The sequence below is a fragment of the Rattus rattus genome, chromosome 15 (assembly GCF_011064425.1).
Source record: "Rattus rattus isolate New Zealand chromosome 15, Rrattus_CSIRO_v1, whole genome shotgun sequence".
Lineage (NCBI taxonomy): Eukaryota > Metazoa > Chordata > Mammalia > Rodentia > Muridae > Rattus > Rattus rattus.
In genome coordinates this window covers 22,143,494-22,163,054 of record NC_046168.1, presented here as the reverse complement: position 1 = coordinate 22,163,054, position 19,561 = coordinate 22,143,494, and the positions used below count along the sequence as shown (strand labels likewise).

The window sequence follows — 19,561 nt, the reverse complement described above, 5'->3', positions numbered from 1 at the left end:
TTGGAAGTACCTAACGGTGTTGGTCAAACTCAGATGAGCTTGAAAATCTAATTCATGTTTCTCTTAAGTTTTGCTTTTCTGATTGGCCACAAAGAGACCATGTCATGCTCTCCTGATCTTTTTATGTTTTCAGTTCCTCAAAACAAGAATAAGTTGCTCTCTTGACCAAGTCCAGGCATCTCCAGTGATAAAAAACAATGGGGTAAGTGGAAGAAGAATGAGAATCGGGAATCTGGTGCCAGACAGACAAAGGTGAGGAAGTGGGCTATTAGGAACTATGAGTTTGCAAGTTCATTTTTTTAAAAATAATTATTTTAAAAGAGTTATTTATTTTTATTTCACGTGTACAAGTGTTTTGTTTACAAGTTTGTAAGTGCACTGCATATGTACGGGCGCCCTGGATCTGGAGTTATGGAGGGTGGTAAGTTGCCACATGGGTGCTGAGAACCAAACCCAGGTCCTCTGCCTGAGAAGCAAGTGCTTTGAACCACCTCTTCAGCTGGAAGTCACGTGTTTTAAGAATCAGAAAGATAATTGGGTTGTACTTGAGAGAAAGTTTGCCTTGTGTACCTGAATTTCTGAAAGTGATTTGTCAGTTTTTATTATGGATTAGATTGGGAACAAATTGTTATCCAATAGAGTTTCTGAGATAGTCCATGATGGAGTTGTTGGTCTTCTATTTTGAGGCAAATTGTCCTACGTTCACTACTTAAGATGCCATAAGAAATGAGAAAGCATGAGTTTCTGGGAGCTGAAGAGCAACAGAGCGCACTTTGTTTTAATTTTCAAGGAGTATCAAAGACACACAATTAATTGTTCTCTGCAGAGAACAATTACCAAAGAGACCAACTCACTTTTTCCCGATCCCATGGTAAGCTGTAAGGGACAGAGAATATGAGTGTGTGGAAACAAAGATGTCTTCCGTCTTCTGTGGTTTTCCTTTGCTACCTATGGAGTTGGTGAAGCCGCCAAGCATTTACCAATACAGAATCAAGTGACGCTTTCTGGAATACAGGGTGACCATTTCCGTGGGTTGGACTTTGAATCATTCATGTACAAAATATTTGCCAAATGTCCGAGTCTATCACATGCAGTTAGGAAACAATGCAACAATATGGATCTTAGGTCTCTGGGGCCAGGCTTCCGTGGTTTATCTTTTCCTTTTTGAAAGTTCAGCTCCACGTGAGTTTGCGTAAAGGTGGAACAAGTTCAAACCGGCCTGATATGGAAGAGTCTGTCACCACAAGTTGAGTGTCATCTGGGTTGCAAACAACAGTCTCTGCTCAAGGCCAGGTCTCTTTTTTCTGCAGTCACTTTTAAGTCATCAGAAACCAAAGGTTAGGGCAGTTGTACCATTGGAATGCATGGTTCACGCAGGACAGCACACCGCCTGTCCCTGCATTCTTGGTGTGGCACTATGCCAGGGTTTCCTGCTGTCATTTGTTGTAGGGCACACAGGCTGGTAGAATGACTGTCGCACAGGCTGGGCCTGCCAGAGGTTCAGCCACATCGCCTTCGAGTTCTGTCCAGGTTCCTTTTTCTGGACAATAGCAGATTGTAGAGGACTTGTAGGCACCCTGGAACAGCAGAGCAGGGAGAACTTAGGGGAGGGCACTCAGAGCAGAACAGCAATGTTACTCTCCAAAGGTACACTGAGGAGGTCTCTGCTCAGCAAAATACTTCAGATCAACTCAATGGGCTTTCAACTGTTACATTCTATGGAAGTATTTGAAATTGACACTTCAAAATCTTGTAGATGTGTATGTGTGTGTGTGTGTGCACACGCATGTGCATGTATGTGAGCGTGCTTGCATATACATATTTGTGGAGGACAGAAGATAACCTCTAGTGTTGCTCCGAACAAATCTCTACCCATTCTTTCTCAAGACAAGATCTCTTCTGGACTTGGAACTTGCCAAGTGGGCTAGTGTTTACCTCATCTACCTTCCTTATGCTTACACTGAAATCACAGGCCAGCACATCTAGCTGATTCATTTTTACAAGAGTTCTGGAGATGAAATTGAAGTCTTCAGGCAGACAAAATAGGCCCCTGTAGTATATTTTTGATGCTAATGATCAAACTCAGATAAATACCTAATGCTCAGGGTCACTTATAAATAATTGACCCAAAAATGGGAATTTTCCAGTTGGTTTAAATTAAAAAAAATCACATTTCTATTTTAAAAGCTCAAATAAAGTAGATGCTAGATTGTTACATCATTTCTTTGGTTTTATGACTTTTACTGGGGAGAATGGAGCCAAGATAGCAAGGCATTTTAGTTCTGAAAACATCTCCATATATTGATTTACTTATTTTCAAGAGGCCACACAGCAAATGAACAATGGTTTGAATTTTGGCATCTTTGTCAACTTGAAGGCTAATGTTTGAGTAATATTTTCTTTTCCAAATTCAATCATAGGAAACAAAATCCTCAAAAAACAAACAAACACCTCATGGTATTTCCTGAATGTATATTCTCGATGTCTGCTTGGACGCATCTCTACTCTTGTAGTGATCGATATGCTCCAGACAACAGGCACATGTCGGAAAACAGGTTTATCTGCCAACTTACATTTGCCATTATAGAACAAACTTTTAAAACTGTCTCAAAACTTACAGCATAATCTTGCTTGATACAACTAATGTTAAAACTCCAAATTGATCTTCTAGAACTAACAGCGATAAATAAGGCAATATAAAAATTCATCACTGAGAGAGTAATCAAACTGACCGCTAGGCTGGAGCTATTTCCTGATATTTAATCTGAACACACAGCCTCCTTTTTTCAGATAGTTTTTATTTCCTTCCTTCCTTCCTTCCTTCCTTCCTTCCTTCCTTCCTTCCTTCCTTCCTTCCTTCCTTTCTTCTTCCTTCCTTCCTTCCTTCTTCTTTCCTTCTTTCCTTTCTTTTTACAGAAAAATAGCATAAACACAAAATAAAAATTGTAAATAAACAATAGTAAGTTAAAGCCTAATCAATTCCCAACTAGCATCTAGATTGAAGAACTATTTTAAAGGACAGTACAAGAAGGTTATTAACATTCACACAATGTGGGGTACTCTGGGTGACAATGAGATGATTTTGTCAACAAGTCAAGAAACTAAAAGTGGGTCAGAAGTAATGTTCTAGACAGTGGGGATCTATGGAAGATGATAATCAAATATTTGCGAGACTTACCGGGTCTTGATTTGAATGTTTTGATTTGAAAAATACAATTTTTAAGACAATAGGAACAATTTAAGTTTGGATTGGGCATAAAGCAATTGTTGTAACTCTTTGGGTATGATAAGTGATTGTATGTTCATATAAGTGAATAACTTTTCAAAAGATAAATACTGAGATCTGTAAGGTGAAATAGGACATTGTGGATATGATTCACATGTTTTTCAGTCAAAGTTAAAAGGAAGGGCCTGGTGATGGCTGATGTCACTGGGTGATCAGGAAAGGGGAGTCCACTGTCCTTTCATTTTTTATTTATGTTTGGAAATTTTCAAGATGGGAGTGGTGAGAAGCAAATCTCATGCCCTAAATAGCATTCACAGACATTGAAGAAATAATTTCCATGCTTTCCCTGTTCTAGTCAGAAACTTTTCAGACTTCCCTATTCACTTTCTACAGAATACATGGAAAATCATTTCATTTGACTTTGAGTTGGAAAACCAGAATCAAAAACACATGGATGTAGGAGCAAGCTGGAGATGTGATGCTGTCAGACAGGTGGGGGGGGGGCTAGCAACCATGTCTACTGCATCATGCAGTTCTGTCCCCTGATCACAGTTCTGTGCCACTGCACATAAACCCTACATTCTTCAGGGTACATCCAGCATGATGGTATACTGGGGGAAACAAACAGAAGCGAGCACACACAGGAGGAGGAAGGGAGAGAAACAAACATACCATACTCCAGCTGTAGCCTCCAACTAGATAAATGCTGTCATCGAGCACCGCACAGCCAGGCCCACTTCGACCCTCCAGGATGGGTGTTTGGAGTATATTCCACTGGTCACCTTTTGGGTCATAGCACTCCACAAGCATGACGTCCAGGTGGGAGAAGCCTAGGTGACAGGAGGAGGAGTCATGGAAGAAAGAGTGACTTCCACAGTCCATTTGAGGTTATTTCGTTTTAAAACAGTGATGGGGCTAAGCAGTAACTTGGAAGACAATGCAATTGTGATTTTGATGACATAGATGCATAATTTCTTTAGTGAAATTGGGAGACATCAAAAACTTTTAAAAAACAAACAACCCGCAGTAGTCTTTGTATATTTTGGATTAACGAAGCCTAAGCCAGGTGTCCTAAGGTTGATTACACAGGGTAGACCTTATTATAATGATTTATTATATATTATTTTAAAAGGTTTCAAACAACATAACCAGCATGCTCGTGCTTTATAAAGGTGCCCTCTGTATATACATGCATGTGCCTCAGAGCTCAGACTTTCACAGACTAATCTTATTGCTTTTCCTAAGTATTTAGCTCTCTCAAAATAGTTTAATCAATTAAATTCATTGTTCAGAATCTTAAGCCTTTCCTAGAATCTGCCTATGCATATGAATAACTTCAGTGAGTAGAGGAGAATTTTTCAAGGATCAAGGTTTGGAGCTGGGACTCAGAGCTCTGAGGGTCTTCGTCTCTGCTGCCTCCCTACTTGTGTGTGTGTGTGTGTGTGTGTGTGTGTGTGTGTGTGTGTGTGCACACAAATGTGTGTCCATGTGACTGTGTTTGGGTCTATGTGTGTGAGTGTTTGTGTGTGTGGGGATGGGGTGGGGGAGGCTAGAGATGAGCCTCAGATTCTCTTCAGGTGTGGCCCTCTTCATTTTTTGAGACAGGCTTGTCCAGGTAGACGTGAAGGTTCCACTAGGACCCAGAACCTACATTGTCCTTGGTGACCTTGACACTACCCCAGCTATGGAAAACTCCTATAAGAGGTAGAAAGAAGAGCACAGGGCTGTAATATCATCACTCTGGAGACCGAGACAGGGTGATCATGGTTTCAAGACCAGCCTGGGCTACACAGTAAGAAAGAGGGACAGTAAAGGTGAAAATTTGTCTACTTAAATGCATGCTATGGAATTTTAGTTGACCATCTATAGGCGTACATTAACGGATACCATGAGCCTTCAAACATAGTTGAAAAGACAAATTCAAAGGAATAATTTTCATTCTTGAGAAAGCAAACATGTTATTTCAGACCACTAACTTCGTATACAAAATAAACCACACAAGCGGTGTTACAATAAAACAATGTGCCTACTGCAAATTTTATATCTACTTACAATGAGCATATGGGAAAAATTCTATACCCTGAGACTCTAAGGTGTTGTTCAGGGGCATATGTACCTTCTCTAGGCCTCATTTCATACCGGGGATGTTGAGTACAAGGCTCACAAAAGGATAGAGTTATTATCCCTCTTTTACAGACATGCCGAAGTAAATGTCTTGAATGAGATGACACAACATTTATTTCAAACTTAGATTCATTTCATTATGCCTCTTGAAATTATTCACACACATGTACATACATACACACATACACACACACTATATACACATATATGAGAGAGAGAGAGAGACAGAGAGACAGAGAGACACACACACACAGAGGGAGAGACAGAGACAGAGAGAGAGACTCTCTCAGGTAGCCCAGGCTGTCAACCAATGTGGAATGTAGCCAAGGATGACCCTTTGATTTGCTTCTACCTCCTCAGTGCTGGGATTATGGGTGTGCATCATTGTGTCTGCTTTCTTTGCTGCTGGGTTTTAGTCCCGAGCTTTATGTATCATAGCTAGGCAAGCAGCACTAACGAACTACATCCTCTACCCTCCACACTTTTGATGCATGCATGCCCATGCTCATGTGTGAGCTTTCCCATGTTTCCTGACTCAGCGTGTTACTTTGAAGTCTCTCTGTCCAAGCATAATCTTGAGTATAAAAGGCACTAAGACATAATAATATCTTACGAAAATCAAATGAGAAAAAAAATCGAACTTTATTTCAAAACATGAATCTAAAACATTGAGGTAGGGGAATAGAGTATGCATTGAAATTGAAGGACCAAACAAAAAAAGCTGTGGTAGTTGGAAAGAGAGTCCTCTCCCACTGTGGGGACACAGAGGTGAATGGCATGTACACAAGTACACATAGGATATCAACTTTTCTGGGTGAACATGAACTCAAATTAAAGACTTAAAAGTTAGGCTGTCCATAGATATATAGCCACCAAAACTAGATAATATTGATGAAGCTGCATGCTGACAGGAACCAGATATAGCTGTCTCCTGAGAGGCACAGCCAGAGCATGTCAAATGCAGTGGCGAATGCTAGCAGCAAATCATTGAACTGAGAACGGGACCCCCTTTGGAGGAATTAGAGAAAGGATTGAAGGAGCTGAAGGGGCTTGCAACCCTATAAGAACAACAATGCCAACCAACCAGAGCTCCCAGGGACTAAACCAATACCCAAAGACTAAACATGGACAGATCCATGGCTCCAACTGCATATGTAGCAGAAGATCTGTTTGTTGGGCACCAATGGAAGCAAAAGCCCTTGGTCCTGTCAAGGCTGGAACCCCCAGTGTAGGGGAATGTCAATATCGGGGGGAGGGTAGTTGCGGAGGGGGAACACCGTTAAAGAAGAAGAGGAAGGGATGGGACAGGGGCTTATGGCCTGGAAACTGGGAAAGGGAATAACATTTGAAATGTAAAAAAAAAAAAATCAAAAAAAAACAAAAAAAAAAAAAAAAAGAAAAAAGAAAAAGAAAGAAAAAAAGTTAGGCTGTGCAATTTTTATTAAATTTATGGGTAAATATGAATTAGAAAACCTTCCCACGTCTAACCTTCCTCTAGACTTCTGCTCTGGTAGGAAAAGTGAACACGTTGGCTTTACCACTGCCAGCACAGCTGATTCTGCTGCACTCAGGAGCTGGCAGTGACTTTAGAGGTCAATTAGAGCAGTTTCATAAGTGTTGAGTTGAGCAAACTTAGGTCCAAGGTCGGTCAGGTAAATTTCAGCATCATGAATCTGTCCCCACCCAATGTGGTGTTATACACACTGCGATTCTATAAAGTGACAAAAACTGTGAAACGCTGTAGTTACCAACTTATCCAGGGAAGGAACGCAGCCAAGCAATGGCTTTACAAATACTGTGCTTTGAAGTCCAAAAAAGCAATTCAATGTGAGAATCATAGATCATTTGATATTCAATACTTAAATCATTCTAAATTTAGACAGCAAGTTTTCTCTTTGAGAAAAAAAAATCCATACATTAGTTCCGTAAACCTGTGAGCACAGTTCTTTATGGTTGCAGCAAAAAACAATTTTCTGGAGGACAATTCATTACTACAATTTTGGAGATAAAGAGTAATTTATTTCACCGGCTTCACTGTTCTGACAAATTGTGCTTTTTAGTTATTAATGCTTCTGTTTCTCCCTAGACATTCATTTCTTTAATGTGCACAGTAACTTAAACATAATCCTATCTGCAGAATTAAAACGCAGTGAATGCAGGCGCCATGAAGTGTTAATTTACACACAGTAGATTATAGTTGGTCAACATGCTTTTTACATACTTAACTGTGACTATCTAATAAGAAACCTCTACCAAAGAGCATGTGATGCAAATGCTACTTGGACATAGAAACACAAAACAAAATGACAAAAACAAACAAACAAACAAGAAAACAAACAAACGAGAAAACACCTTTCAAATGATTCCCTCCAATTGCATACAAGCGATCGTTCATCACAGCCAGAGTGTGGATGGCACGCTTCGTGTTCATGTCTTGTTTGCGGGCCCAGACATCCATGACCGGGTCATAACAATACAACCACGGGACATACTCTCCGTTGTGCACACCCCCTGCGAAGGACAGACACATCTGGGTCAAGTAAGTGTGTTGGACGGGCGACTTTGCAAAGGGAGATGGAAGAATGGCTTGCCTGAAATGTATATTTTCCCATTGTGCACTGCTCCTGCGTGGGCTGCCAGCGGCTGAGGCAGAGATGACACATAGCGCCACTCGTTTGTGTCCAGGTTGTAGCACTCCACACTGGACAGGTAGCCAGTTTCGTTCCTCCCGCCGATCACATATAAATGCTTGTCCAAGCGACATGCGTAGAAACTGGCTCTTCTACAATGACAACAACAGCTCTTGTTATGTCTCTGGAATATCATTTGAAATGCAGTAAGGGTTAATCTGCTGGGGAAAGGAGGTTAAGTCTTCAGAGAGGACTGTGAACCTTTGACCACTACTCATTTGCCTTCTAAATCCAGGGCTATGCACAGCAATACTATGCACCACTCACTCCAGTTAACGCTTTTGCTGTTGAAATGCAAAGAAACGAGAAAGTCGGTAACGCTTTGGGTCTGCCCTGGCTCTTTAATGCGCTGCTCAAACGTTCATTAATGTTAGGGATGTTTGGTGCTTTCTAAGGATATCATAGTTCAGTTAGACAAAGTGAAAAATGAGGTAGATAATGTAACAATAATAAATTATCTTGACATTCACTTTCTTTATGGTCCTTCAAGGGTCATTGTTCCCAATTTATTAGAAAACTGCATCATCAAAATTTCTCTTCAATTATCATTTTCCCCTCCTAGTACGACTGCAAATAGCATAACTTTTGTGAACTTTGTATAGTCTTTCTATATATTTGCCTTCTAACCTATATATATTTGCCTTCTAACACCAATTATAGGAATTTCATCTACAGAGCTTTGGCTATCCTAACAAGGCTTCCAAGCGATTTTAGTTCTCTGATCAAGAGAGGCCATTGACAGCATGTGTCTGCTTTACTTTCAAAGGAAAAATGTATGAAATTCATTGAAAGAATAGGTGTGCAGTTGAGAGGTAAGCTCTGGCTTAGGAAGGAGATACTGAGCAGCGGATTCAGGCTCTCATTAGAAGAAATGGAAAGAAGGAATATGAAAACTGTGCTGTGAGTTAGACATGAGGAGCAGGAAAGACGAGAGGCTCCGTGGTCTAAGACATATGGCTCTGACGTGCAGATATGATGACCAGAATGGCAGACCTATGGCCCGGTACTGAATAAAGATTATTGCTAAGTGCCAAGACCCTGAAGGGCATGATTGACACTGGATTAGTTAATAGACTATAAAAGTTGCTGCTAAGAATCTTGGGCAGCATCACTAGCAATGTGGAGGGTGCCGGGGATTATTTCTATCATGTCATCTATGTTATTTGCAGTTTTCTAAATTGTGCGTATGAAATACAGAAACACCTGGGAGCAAGTGCCTGCATCCTGGTGAGCACTGTGTGACTTACAAAACGGGACTGTCTGGTACGTTTTACAACTTGTGGGACTTTGGGTGTAGTACACAACTGCTGTCGGCATCAGATTGCTCTCCAGTGCCGTGGGGACAGTCAGGACCCTCCCCCCAGGGTATGTGCAGTTATGCACCCACATTTGTTTCTTTCCAGAAACCGTCAGGTCATCTTTACCTGGATAAGTTTTTTTTTTTTTTTTTATTATTAACTTGAGTATTTCTTATATACATTTCGAGTGTTATTCCCTTTCCCGTTTCCGGGCAACATCCCCTCCCCCTCCCCTTCCTTATGGGTGTTCCTCCCAACCCTCCCCCTTGCTTCCCTCTCCCCAACAGTCTAGTTCACTGGGGGTTCGGTCTTAGCAGGACCCAGGGCTTCCCCTTCCACTGGTGCTCTTACTAGGATATTCATTGCTACCTACGAGGTCAGAGTCCAGGGTCAGTCCATGTATAGTCTTTGGGTAGTGGCTTAGTCCCTGGAAGCTCTGTTTGGTTGGCATTGCTGTACATGTGGGGTCTCGAGCTCCTTCAAGCTCATCCAGTTCTTTCTCTGATTCCTTCAACGGAATTAAAAGTTGGCTCTCATGAACTCTTCCTAGGCTCTTACACTTGTGCTCAGGACCAGAAATGTTTTGCATTGCAGGAATCTTTATATTTAGAAATATTTATATAGAGAAGATGGGGGAAGGGACCCCAATCTAAACATAAAATACATTTCAGTTTTATTTGAATTCTATACAGTCTTCATTCCATCTTTAGACAAGTAGTTCCATGCACAAAATATTCTATTGTATAGTATCCACTGAATCCAATTAGCACTGGCCCTACATCCTCAAATTTGGGCCACATGCATGAAAAAATGTGACAGCTACCAATGGTGCTTTAGCTAGGGATGGGGCTTCCCATCCATGCTACAATTGTAACTGGCTTGATCTTGTTCAGCTCTCGAGGAGATAACTACAGCTACAGTGAGTGCATGGCCACAGCTCCACCATGTTCAGATGACAGCATTTCCCAGTCTTCCTTCCCGTCCTCAGGTTCCTACAATCTTCTCCCCCACCTCTAGATTTTACACAATACTTTCAGTGTGCTTGTGTTTTACTGTGTGTATGTGGGCTGAAGTCACATGTAAATCACATTGGCTGAATTTCAGATTACAGATGCTCAGCTTGTGATAATGAAGTGGTGGCCAGAGTGCCTTGTTCGCACACATGATTAATCACTGTTTAAGTATAATGCTGTTTGGAGACGATGCTGGGTTCAGCTTTTATCATAGTCTTACATTGCTCTGATAGCCATTATTGATCATCTTAGGCTGATATTTTAAAAAGATACACATCTCATTACATCATGGAGACAAGGCAGGTCAGTGTACATCTTCCAGATGACTCTGTGATAGGCTTGGGGGTCTCTGAAAAGATACCTTTACTGACTGCACTAGACAGTCACCATTGTATAATTGCTCTATTGACTGTAGGTTGGGAATGGTGAGTTCTTTTCAGTACTGATCTAGAAGATGATAGGTAATCCTGATAGGTGTTGGGGTTGTGAGGAACAGTGGGGAGATGCCCTGAACTCCCCCTTTCTGCTCTACACTTCAGTTTTCTCATTTTGTTCTGAACTTGTTTCTTGACCTCTGACACCAAACCAGCCTATCAGGACTGGTTTGATAATCCTCCTGTACTCCTGGCCCTGTACACACAGTGGATTTGGGACCCAACATCAGCAGATATCACTTCCTGTACAAAGTGCAGTCTGTGCACTGTAGAAATCCCTACAGTGAGGCTGGTGACTCCCCCAGAATCTCTCTCATAGCCAGCTTGCGCATTCCTGAAATACATAACAGAAACAAGAGATTGATGGTCTGTTAACACTGAGTTCCAGGCTCAGATATTACCAGACTAGTTTTTCTCTCCTCTCTGTAGAAAAAAACACACTTGGCTTATGCTATTTTTTGAAGGGTTAGTTAAATATTAAATATTCCTTAATGGAATTACATGGTCATGACGTCACATTGTTCTTCTCACGTCTTATTCTCACCTCCAGAAGCAATATATAGCACTTCTGAGATAAGATTATAAAGGGTAACAAATAACTTTTACAAGTATTCTTTAAACTCTGCTTATATTAAGATCCTTAAAAGTCCTGCTAATCCTCATGATGATCTATCAATATACCACTCCTATTTACCCATCTTCTATCTATCTATCTAATCTATCTATCTATCTCTATCTATCTATCTATCTATCTATCTATCTATCTATCTATCTATCTATCTATCTATCTATCTCTATCTCTCTATCATCTATCTATCATCTATCTCTATCTCTCTATCATCTATCTATCTATCATCTATCTTTCTATCTCTCTATCACCTATCTCTCTATCATCTATCTATCTATCTTCAGCATCATCTATGTATTTACCATCTATCACTTATATATCCATCACCTATCCATCTGTCATCCTCCATTTTCTATCATTTATCTGTCCATTTATCATCTATGTATATTTCTATGTAATATCATCCGGCTGTATTAAAGGATATTTATCCAGTTTGCATTGTTGACTTGCATCATCAAGTTAATAACAAGAGATTTTTGAAGCTGAATATTGTCTCCCATAGTTTCCCCAATAATATTTAAGTTTGGGAGTGTTAAGGGAATGCTAGCTTCTAGTTTTTCACTCAGTGAAATGGAGAGCTGTTGTTGTTCTGAAACTGCACTTTTTCCCATGTCTTATAAATTAGCTAGGGAGTAAACATTTCTGCTTTATTACTCTAAATATAAAGTGTCTATTTTACTTTAAAAAAAATAGAAGCTTCCAAGGCATTTCTCGTATTCTAAGTTTTCAAGTTTTTCTCTCTCTTGAGGCAGAATCAAGTCCTAAATCTAAGACCCAGATAGTTCATCAGTCCTTATTTTTATTATTATAATTTTATTAAATGTATCCATTGATAATTTCATGCATGTATATAATGCACTGTGGCTACTCTTACCTTCACCTATTCCATCTTCCCCCCACAACTCCCTCCTTCTTATAAATTTCTTTCCCAAGTTCATGTCTTTTTGTTTCATTTTGTGACCCATTGAGTATACCCAGGGCCCTCTGTGTGAGGCTGAGTTTGGAACTGCCCATTGGGTCCTGGTGGGTTCACATGTAAGTACGCCACTGGGCCTGTCATCAGCCAATCACAGTCGGGGCTTATGGGGTTGTTACCCTTCCTTGCTGAACTATTGGCTATTGGAGGATTCTCGGGGGAGTAGTCATTGCTTTCCACTGTGTGCATTTAAAATTGTATTTCATTCAATCTTGTTTGTAAATTCATACCTGGAAAGCTTGGAGTTTGTAAGCTCATCCATGCCTGAGTAAGCCTAGTGGGCACATGTCTAACTCCCTGCTGAACAGGAAGGATATTCGGCAGCCTTATTAGACCGCACTGGAAGAGCTGATGAGATGAAAGGGCCTAGGAGTCAGTTCCTGCTCTGTAAGAGCGATTTACCCGAGATGACTTACAACACACTTCTCTTATTTCTCAACCAATCTGATAACTTCTCAGCCTAAGAATGTCTCAGCCCTTTGGCGGGAGAATAATAGAAACAGGTAGATGAAGAATTTCTGGTTTGATTCATGATCTATGTCTTGTAAAATTAACTTAAATGTTTCAGTAAGTATCTCTGATGTCGGATTGCTCATCTGTCTTGGATTTTTTCCTCCTGTGTTTAACGACCATGTACAGCACCGGTGGCCATTGCTATTTCGAATGGAAGCTTGGCAATGGCAGGAGACACATTTCATTCGAAGTGATGGATTGCCGCGTGGGCCAACCAGCCTACAGGAGAGATGGCACTAGAAGAGGACTGGGTCTTTCTGAGGTCTGTATTTTCCTACTCAGCTCTGGAAGGAGTTATGCACTCTATCCAGTTGATTGTTCTAAGTCTTAAAACAAACAATGAAAGAAAGAAATAAAGACTTCTTTTACTGAGGACCTGACATGATATACCATAATGACTTCGAGAGAAACGCTAAACAGTCCATCCTGTCAACGGTGGCTGCCGAGCGCTGACAGACCGTGGCAGTTCTTTTCGTCAGGTCAATGAGCTGCTAAAAATTGTCTAAGTAGGACCTTGCCATGATAGGCCACCCTGCCTCAGAGGAAGTCATTATAGACCATCAAGTAAACAATACACATTCTAAAAAAAATTACTAATTAGGTTTGTAGCAATACTTTCCATCCTTAGGGGCTCTATAGTGAGATAATTGACCGCGACGTGAGTTATGCCTCCCAAGCTGAAGGCGTGAAGGTTAATTATCATGGCGTACAGCCCCCAGCAAAGAGGATGGTGGTGATGAGACAATGACATTTCAAACATGTGTTGATGCTTCTTTTGCAAATAGAACTTTCTAGAATGGTTTTGATTAAAGGGCAAAGTGAGACAGTTACGATAACAGTTACTAGGAGCTCAAACCCAAAAGGAAGTGCTGGAGTGCACTAGAGACTGGAATGACAGCATGAATGGCTCCTGTGGTCTGTCAGGATACTGATTGACTTGGCAGTATTCTTGAGGTACAGTGGAGAGAATGAGAGACGTTTTCTTAAACAAGCTCGCGGGGCTAAACACAGTGTCTGGATCTTTCCAGCATATGCTGTGGAGTCCCTCAAAGAGTCTCACTTTTTAAAAATCTTATCATTTCAGAGGATTATTTATACATGCGAGACAGGGTCTGGCCTCCAAGTCATAATCTCCCTGAATCAGGCTTCTGAGCCTGAGATTGTCCACATGTACTGCTGTGGCCATCTAAGAGGGCTTTAATTCATTCATACCGGGTGGGAGATACTGAGCTTCTTAGTACATTTACATAGATTCCCACTGTCCTGCTGCACAGATGCCCGTTTTGGAATAAATGCTACTTCATGAAAATTACCTTTAGCAAGAAATCTATGCTAAGGATCTACTTTGATCTCAGTGCAACCTACTTGAATGATGAAATGTGAAGGTAGTTCATTCTTTTGAACAAGAAAGAAAACGAACACAGCCTACTGCTTTTTAAATTCCTGATGATGAGGAGAAAGGAAATTGGGGTTTATTGTCATCTTATTGGACAATTTGCTTAAAAGGACGTCAAAAGAATTCAGTGATTAACATCTAACATGCATTTACATTATCATGTGCATACGAAGGCATGGCATTGTGATTGAATACAGAAATAAATTATTCATACATACATTACCCATGCTGTTCTTTGGTATCTAAGAGATGAGAGATAAATATTCTGTGTATGAAAATATGGGATGACCATTTCTTGTTTTGTTTTGGGGAATAGGGTCTCATATACTTCACTGGCCTTGAAATTGCTGTGTATTTGAGCCTAACCTTTTAAGTTTTAGCTCATCTTGCCTCTATCTCCCAGGTGCTGGGATTACAGCAGTGTGCCAGCATTGCTGGATTACAGGAGTGTGCCAGCATGGCTGGCTAGGATTAATATTTTAAAGCTAATAAGTGACCTATGCTTGATTTGCACACATAAATGATCCGAGTTCTTGAAATATTAAACTTAAATACAAATTTAAATGTCAAATCTTCAAGTTTTAATGTTAAATATTAAATGTAATATTGGATTCTTGAATATTTAATATGAAAGCTTTTATGTTGCCATGCAGACTGCTATGAAGCTGGCAGACTAAGTTTTGAGGTCCTAGATGCATTACCATTGATAAGAACCATATAACCATATAACTAGTAGCTACACAGCCATTGCCAACATGTTATTACTATGGTCAAAGATACATTGCATACATCTTTATCCTCGTGTTGGGACAAATAATTCATTTATTAGTTTCTTTTGCATGAGCAACGTGACTTGGGTAAGCCGTGGTGAGCACGTTTTCTCCTATGACTCTCATGGACTCTGCTTAGCATTCCTCATCATGCTTCACCCATGTTTCTGTACATGTAGATAGCAGTCCTACATGTCTCAGACAAAAGAAACAACCACTTACCTTTCTTGCATGGGTGGAAGCTGAATCCAACTATTAAATCGGGGATCATATCGGCTGACAAAATTTGTACTATGTTTTCCTGTAAAATATATTTTGAGATATTTAAAATTTAGATTTCTTTCTTGATTTACACATTTATCAGTTTAAAAAAAAATCTCTGTTCTCAGGTTTAGGAAGCATGAATTACATTCAAGGGCCTGGTAGCAAAGTATGAGAGGCAGGAAGTCCTTTCCTCAAATGTTTCTTCTTTTCTCGTTCTCTTAATTGTTGTAGACTGACTCATCCCGATCAACCACGCCGAAGGCATGTTTGCTAAACTCTCAGCAGAGCAGGATACATTTTTCTATGTTATGATATTTTTATGTTTTAAAAACAAGACGTTACTGTCTCCAAATTCTCCATTTTAGAGAATTCCTTGTATGATCTCTCTGGCTACAATTTTTGTCCTAAAAATATTAAAATGTATTTTCTAGAGAAATAATAAGAGAAAAGCAAAATATTTTCCATATACTTAAGCCCCCCACTTGCCCAATTTCTCACTATTAGCATTTATTTTTACTGACCCAAAACCTGATTGTGGTCTCCCCACAGAAATAACAGCCGAGGTGATAATGGGCTGCACTTGTCGCAGAGGCTCTGTGTGTGCATCTGAGAGAGGCACCACTGTTGTGACGTAAGCACGAGTGCTGAACCGGGAGGCAAGCCTGAGTCTTTTGAGCTGCTTAGCCAGCTTATCCCCTCTGTTGAGCTTAAAAAGCACATTAGCACTTCGAAGATATTAAAATGAATCTTATTTTGCAAACATATTGCCATCAAAACGAGAAATGCAAGCGAACAAGCACACAATGCTTTGTGTGTAGCACTAAAGGTGGAAACCGACTCACGCCCAAGGCCTCAGCGCTAAACACTGCCTTTGTTCATGATTTGTAATTAGGCAATGGTACCAGATTTCTCCCCATGAAGAGATAGAATGCACACATATGTATGTTCAAATGGCGGAGACATGGTCAAGTTTGAAATCTACTGTACAGCATAGCATCTCTTTTTGTACAAGAGAAAGTGCATCATCAAGCATGGCTGTCTGATTTTTAGCCTGAGTGAATGGCTTGAAGGTCGCACACTCTTTGGATTGACAAAGACTAAGGAGGAAGTGAGCAGAAACTAAGGAGTAAGTTATGAACTCAGTTTTGTTCTTTTGCTTTTTTCTTCCAGTGAGACAGAGTGGACAGCTCTATCTTATTGTTTCAAGGGTAGGGTAAATAAGGGGTCGTAGGGGCACAGGTGGAATGGGCTGAATGGTCATAACACGGTGCTTAATTATCATATGGGCAGGAGAAAGAAAAGCAGGACTTAGGTACTGATTTATGCAGTGCTCACAGTGAGCTTCGTGCAGGATCATTCTCTGAAGAAGGTCAGGCATTTGGGCTCAGAAGCATCTTCCATATTAGATTATAGAATTTCCCTAATACGATCAGTTTTGTTTTTAACCCAGAGAAACCTACAGGCTGTCAAAAGAGGATAACTGCTAACCTGGTGGCTGGATAATGTTTCCACTGCAAGTTTAGGAGGCCAAGGTGCAGAGTTACTATTTCAATGTACCACACTGGAGGAAACCACTTAAGAAAAGAGGTTGGAAAAGTAATGTGAGGTTGGAGAGTTGTAATAAATTTCCCATAAAGAAAAAAAAAAGGTTGGAATTGAAAGATTTAGAAGTGACCTCTGGGATAAGAAAAAATAAAACAACAAAGGAAAGAATGATATTTTGAAAGCCAACAACCTAAATAGTGCTTGTGAGAGAAGGGAGGACTCAGCTGAGACTATGAACGGTGGCCTTGAAAAGTGTTCCTACAGTGAAATGATGTTGAAATGTTGAAGAAAGCCAATAGAGACAACTCAGGAGAGACTAAAATATAGACAATGAGGCAAGAGGCTACACAATGCTTCCCAGCACTTCTTAAACCAACAGAAGACTAAACTAGAAGGAACTGATCAAGGAAGTGTTCGGTGGTCATTTTTAACTTTTTAAGCTCAAGAATATGAAAAGTTCTTGGGCTTAGGCAATAGGGATGAAGAATCAGATCTTAGATCTGTATAGAAAGAGCTACAAGAAGAAAATACGTAGTTTATGCTGGGAAGTCCAAAGTATCCTTAGAAGTCTATGTGTTGAAAGCTTGGTCTCTAGTGTTGTTGGGAGAAGAGTGGACCTTGCGTGTATTAATGTCATCAATGGACTAATCTATTTGACAAGTTTATCATCATGTGGACTAGTAGTCCATGGAAGAGAGAAGCCAGGTCCTTGCTAGAAAGGGTGACGGGGAATGATCTTCTCAAAGATATCCTGGTTTTAAGTATATAGAAAATTAATGAAACCAGTCAAAAGAGATGTCAAGGGATTCTAGAGATTGTGTGATTTGAAATCAGAGTTCCTTCCCACATGTAAGTGTTGACAAGTGATGACAAATTAGTTTTATCTGGTGACCCACAGAAAGATAATAATGGTAAATAAGAGTGGCCCAGAAACTTCAAATAGGGAGGTTCCAACTCAAGTAAGGACTATGTTCAGAGCTGGTGCTCAAGTTTCTTGTTAATTTTGACAGCATCTGAAAACTACAAATGTTCACAAGAGTCAGAACCCTTCCCACCATGTATAAGACTGTTTCTCTGTGAAGTTTGGGTCAGAGTTTCTGCTTGGAGGAAGGAATCTGCCATTTCTGGTAATGGGGTGGGGAGGGGCTTTATGGCTGAGTAGCAGTGTTACAAACCAGAAATCTCCATTTCTCGTAGAAAGGAACTGGAACTGATTCAGAAGAAAGGCTCAGTAGAGCCTGGTTTGAGATTAGAGAGTATCTCCAGAGGCAGGGATGGTGGTGTGCAAGAGGGACAGGTTGGGGACTGGAACTATAAAAAGTTCTGAGAGTGGCAGAAGAGAAGCAGAAGAGGAGATAATGAGCCTCATGAGGAATGAAAGTGTGTTAAAGTAGACTTTATTTGCTGTCATGGGGCTTACTGTTGAGACTCTTCTAGAGGCTTCAGAGTGCTGGCTACATATGATGGAATTTCGGAAAATATTTTTTTCTTCCCCGCTTCTCTACCCTCTACCCATCTTTCTCCTCTCTTCTTCCATCGTTTCCTGCAATTATTCTTCTCTCACCCCACTCAATTCTGCCTCCCATCTACTTCCCTCCCCTCCCCTCTTCTCTCCTATCCTTGCTTTCCTTCCTCTATTATTTTTCCTTCCATTTCCAGTCCCTTTCCTTCCCCACTTCTTTCTATCATATCTATTTCTTTCCACTCCCTTTTCTTTCCTCACTCTTTTCCATTTTCCTTCCTTTCACTCGTCTCAGATTTTCCTTCACTATCTGTTCCAATAGTGTTTCAGGAGCTGTCTAGACTGCTTCAAACCTTGGATCCTCTATTCCCTATCTCTTAGCACTGCGATTACAGCTTCCCAACCCCCATGTCTGGGTCTTCACTTTGTTTCTGATTTTTCTTTTTCTTTTTTTTTTCTGATTTTTCTTTTACTTCTTTTCTTGCGATGATGGCCTACCACCAGACACCATTGATGAGTATTAGTGTATGAAGAGAAAAATGAGTAAATGGGGGCAGTGTCCAGCCAATGGTGGGGACAGAATAGGGAATATAAACCCTCTCTTAGTTGTTTGAGGAGTTAGTTCAAGTGGTAAATGTATACCAAGTTTCTATGTATTATAAAAACATCTATGGATATATTCCTATTACTACGACATGGGACAAGTTGACAGAAGGTAATATTTACACTATAGCTGAGTAGATATGATGTATATTGATTATTGGTACAGTAATATTAGTTTTCTGATATCCATTTTTGGTCATGTAATCAAGACCATCAATAAATGAAATGATATTTCTGCTTGATGAAGTGCATCCTTACGTTTTATGAGCATGATCTGAAATTCACAGTTTTGTATTTTGCTCAGGATGTACTTCTCATAAGCTAGTTTCATATGAATTAACATTGAACTTGAGCTCTCATCTTTAGATCAGTTATGTGTGTGCGTAACAATTGAAGCATCTGTTTAATTGTTCTCTTGTATAGCTATTACAAAAAAGTATTTTATATTAGTATAATATATTTATCCTTTGTGTCAGTATTATTTGCACAGGGCATGAAAATATGAAACCTCCACATTTATGAGTGGTTCCAGTCTTTTCAATGTTTTTACTGGTTGGGGAGTGATTAGAATTCTTTGTGAGCAATTGGAAGCTACTTCCCATTGAGCAGCACTTTTTAA

At 40.2% G+C, this 19,561-nt stretch overlaps 1 protein-coding gene across 1 annotated transcript in view; it reads right to left on the bottom strand.

Annotated features, from left to right (window-relative positions):
• Positions 1-921: 921 nt before the first annotated feature.
• The window catches only part of Klhl14 (kelch like family member 14), a 101,722-nt gene continuing 83,082 nt past the window's right edge, over positions 922-19,561 (bottom strand). The window contains exons 4-8 of the mRNA XM_032886002.1: positions 15,291-15,369; positions 7,942-8,132; positions 7,703-7,861; positions 3,899-4,056; positions 922-1,577 (exon numbers count right to left, since the gene is read on the bottom strand). Coding sequence (XP_032741893.1) covers positions 1,437-1,577; positions 3,899-4,056; positions 7,703-7,861; positions 7,942-8,132; positions 15,291-15,369 — 728 coding nt within the window. The 3' untranslated portion in view covers positions 922-1,436. The remainder of the gene's footprint in view (positions 1,578-3,898; positions 4,057-7,702; positions 7,862-7,941; positions 8,133-15,290; positions 15,370-19,561) is intronic.